The sequence below is a fragment of the Tigriopus californicus genome, chromosome 1 (genome assembly GCF_007210705.1).
Source record: "Tigriopus californicus strain San Diego chromosome 1, Tcal_SD_v2.1, whole genome shotgun sequence".
NCBI lineage: Eukaryota > Metazoa > Arthropoda > Copepoda > Harpacticoida > Harpacticidae > Tigriopus > Tigriopus californicus.
The window spans coordinates 10,588,688-10,591,902 of NC_081440.1; the positions used below are offsets into that span (position 1 = coordinate 10,588,688).

General features: G+C 36.3%; 1 protein-coding gene across 1 annotated transcript in view; it reads right to left on the reverse strand.

Annotated features, from left to right (window-relative positions):
- Positions 1-1,041: 1,041 nt before the first annotated feature.
- LOC131880897 (uncharacterized) overlaps positions 1,042-3,215 on the reverse strand; it is a 2,608-nt gene continuing 434 nt past the window's right edge. Inside the window, exons 2-4 of the mRNA XM_059227622.1 lie at positions 2,307-2,424; positions 1,374-1,585; positions 1,042-1,299 (exon numbers count right to left, since the gene is read on the reverse strand). Of these exons, the coding sequence (XP_059083605.1) occupies positions 1,201-1,299; positions 1,374-1,585; positions 2,307-2,424 (429 nt within the window). The 3' untranslated portion in view covers positions 1,042-1,200. The remainder of the gene's footprint in view (positions 1,300-1,373; positions 1,586-2,306; positions 2,425-3,215) is intronic.

The following is a 3,215-nucleotide window of genomic DNA, read 5'->3' on the forward strand; positions in this document are numbered from 1 at the left end:
TATCTGTTCATTCTTTCAATTTTCCTTTCAATGTTTATGATATTTGGTCTACCAACGTGTTTGAGTTGGCAGACCGAGTAAGTCCTTGAATGTAGGCTTGATCTGGAATGCTACTTAAAAATAAATCCAAATCGGACTTGAAAGATGCTACCGGATCAACAAGGCCTACGTATTTCCTACGAATATTAGATGGAAGCAAATTAAACAATGAAGGAGCCCAAGAAAGAAGAGAAGTGGAATTCATTGTTCAAACTAGCCTCAAAGTTCGAGGGCTTGAAGGTGCTCTTAATACGCACATTAAGCCTCTACGGTCACTAGAATTGACCCTAAATCCTGGGTTGGGACAAAGCTCATGGATGCTATATTTTCAGGAATATTTTAGATCAATATGTATTTGGTCCTCTGAAAACTTGCAGTGCAAAAAGCTATGCCAAAAAACAATATTTTTATGTGTAGTACCTTGTTTACCTTTCAAGTACCTTTTTGTCATGCATGTCAATGTTACTTTGATCATGCTCATTGAGAAAAACTTGCACAACAATTTTTCAGCAAAAACGAACTTCACAAATTTCTTTACTATTATCTATATAAATATTTATATGATATCTAATGCATTCTTTATATAATTTGATCCCATAAAAATGACATTTTGTGGATCAAAACATCTTTTTCAAATCCACTCTGTAGTTATAAAGAAGTGTTTACCTGCCTATTGGAATTATGATATCCGTTTGTACATCCATAAAATAAAAGGAATAGATGAATTAACCCATAATAATACGAGGTGTGGCCTAAAGCCTGATGAAGGCTTGCACCAATTAATTCACGAATGTTTTACCAAATGCATGTGAATTGAAATTGAAAACGTAGTCTAGTATTTAGCTCACTAGTACACTAAATGTTGTTTTTTCATCCCACCTTTGAGATGTTCAACATCGAAAGAATTCAAGTGACGTAACAACAGGTTGGAAAAACATACGAAATAGCTATGCGTATTTTACAACTGGAAGAAATAAACACCTAACGAAAAGTCTTTTGCATTTTATAGTCTTTACAATTACACCATTTTCAACATACAATGCGATTGGAGCTTCGTCTTCGAAAAAATGGACGAATTACAATCAATTCGTTTATGTTGACCTAGTTGTAAATAGAGTTTATTCCTCCCATGGCTTTATGATCAAGCAAGGTAGGCATCTTTCAACCATGGTGCTCCTGTTCTTCATCCGAATCTCCTAAATAAATGTCATTCTCAGGGGGAATCTCCAAGTCGAGATCAGTGAATGCACTCACATTAGCCTATAATAGATGATAAATGGAAAGTAATCGAATTTAAGTCTGAAGTGTTCTTATATCGCTTTAGAATTACTTACCATTTTAGCCAGCATGGCCACGCATCTGGTTACTCGCGGAATATTCTTAAACTCAACGAGGTCAGCGTCATCAAAAATGTATTCTTCCACCATGCCAAAACGTCTGAGATATTTTTTCAGGATCTTCAAGCGATCTTGGGTTGTGTCCAGCTTTTGCATCTTTGGAATCACCATATCGGTTGGAACGGAGTTGAACATGACGCATTGCAAAACTATCAAATGGAGGGGAATTACAAAGCAAAAGGATCCACTAAAGTGTTAAATTTTTTCACGAAACTTTGACAAAAACAAGTGACTGTACAGAATCCATGGGAGAAAACATGACGGGCCCTTATTTGTAACGTCACACGGCCCAAAAAAACGGGAAGAGGCACGGTAGATTGCTAAATAAACTGCTCTTGCCTTGCCTTGAACACATTTCTATACCGGACATTATGTGACTCAGGGCACTAATTATAGATAAGATTTTGATAGAATTAGCCAAAAATAAACCCAACAGCATTATAATGCAATAAAAAAGGAATTGGTCCAATCGGTCCTCTATTTGGTAGAGGCTGAATGGGAAAGCGCCCTCTGAAGTGCAAAACGTAAAACATATTTCGTGCATCGTAAGGGGGCTATTGCGCCTAGACAGAATACGTCCATTATTTACAATCACCGACTTGTTTGTAGAAGCAATACTCTGATATAAAGCCAGAAGTGCAATGGTAGAACTGCATCAATCAGGGCTTTCATTTGAACGTTGCAAACAATTCACATGATTATTATAAATCATCTGGTACTGTGGTGGACGTTGCTCGTATGATTGTTTGTACCCTATCTTGACAATAAATATGTTGAAAACGCTCTCGCCACATCCAAAATGAGTGCTCTACATTTGAGTTTTTACTGCTTTTCCTTTTCTTTATTAATCCAATCTATAAGCTGTCTCACCTTTTACAAGGATAACTCCATCCTGTAGCCAATGGTCGTAGTCCGTTTTGCCCTTGGGCCGCTCATCCAACAGCTCCATGATCCAAGTAAACACCTTCTGTTGAAGGCTGATATCCCGCTGTAATTTTCACATCATTAATTATTGGTGCCTCGCAATCGTTGAAATGCCACAGAATGTTTATTAAATTGATCGCGAGCCCTAGCCAAGAGTTTTGAAATTTTGCTGACATAAATAATGCACGTTTCTAATCTTGCTTTTTAGTAAGAAATTGATTACGGAACACAATTTCGAAGTTGCAGTACGTCTGTATCCCAGAGTCCTTATTCTATAAATCAATTTCAGAAGCAGAAAATCCCTCGATTTTTAGAATCGGTCTTCTACAGTATTTAGTACAAAATGAATGTTTATAACTTAGCATTTATTTTTTAGCACATCAGTATAACGTTCAGTTTGCAAAATGGCCCTATTTTTCAAAGTGAATTAGTTACTCTACTTTCGTATTTTAATTATTAATAACAAAATCATTGTTTTAATCCTTTAAACAAAAGAAAAAGTCAAATGGTAAAGTAACAAGCACACACAACCAACCACAATTTTAGCTTGATTTAATTGATCTAGTTCTTGGTCGTTGCAATCTCCTTGCCCGATTAGTTCATTTATCAATTGACTGGAGAGCCAAATCTTGCAGAATGCTTCGTTAACCAAATGTCAAGTCATGAAGATGATGTATTGTTGGTGGCGCTTGATTCAGGTACTTGCCGAAGATTGTAATAATTGAGGTTGTACTTTGTTTTTTTATCATTATTGACCTATAAACAAACCTTTTACATTTGGGCAGGGAATTAAATAGCGTTGTATGCAACACCTTTCAAACGTTGGCGAAGAATTGAAATAGGGCACATCTTCGA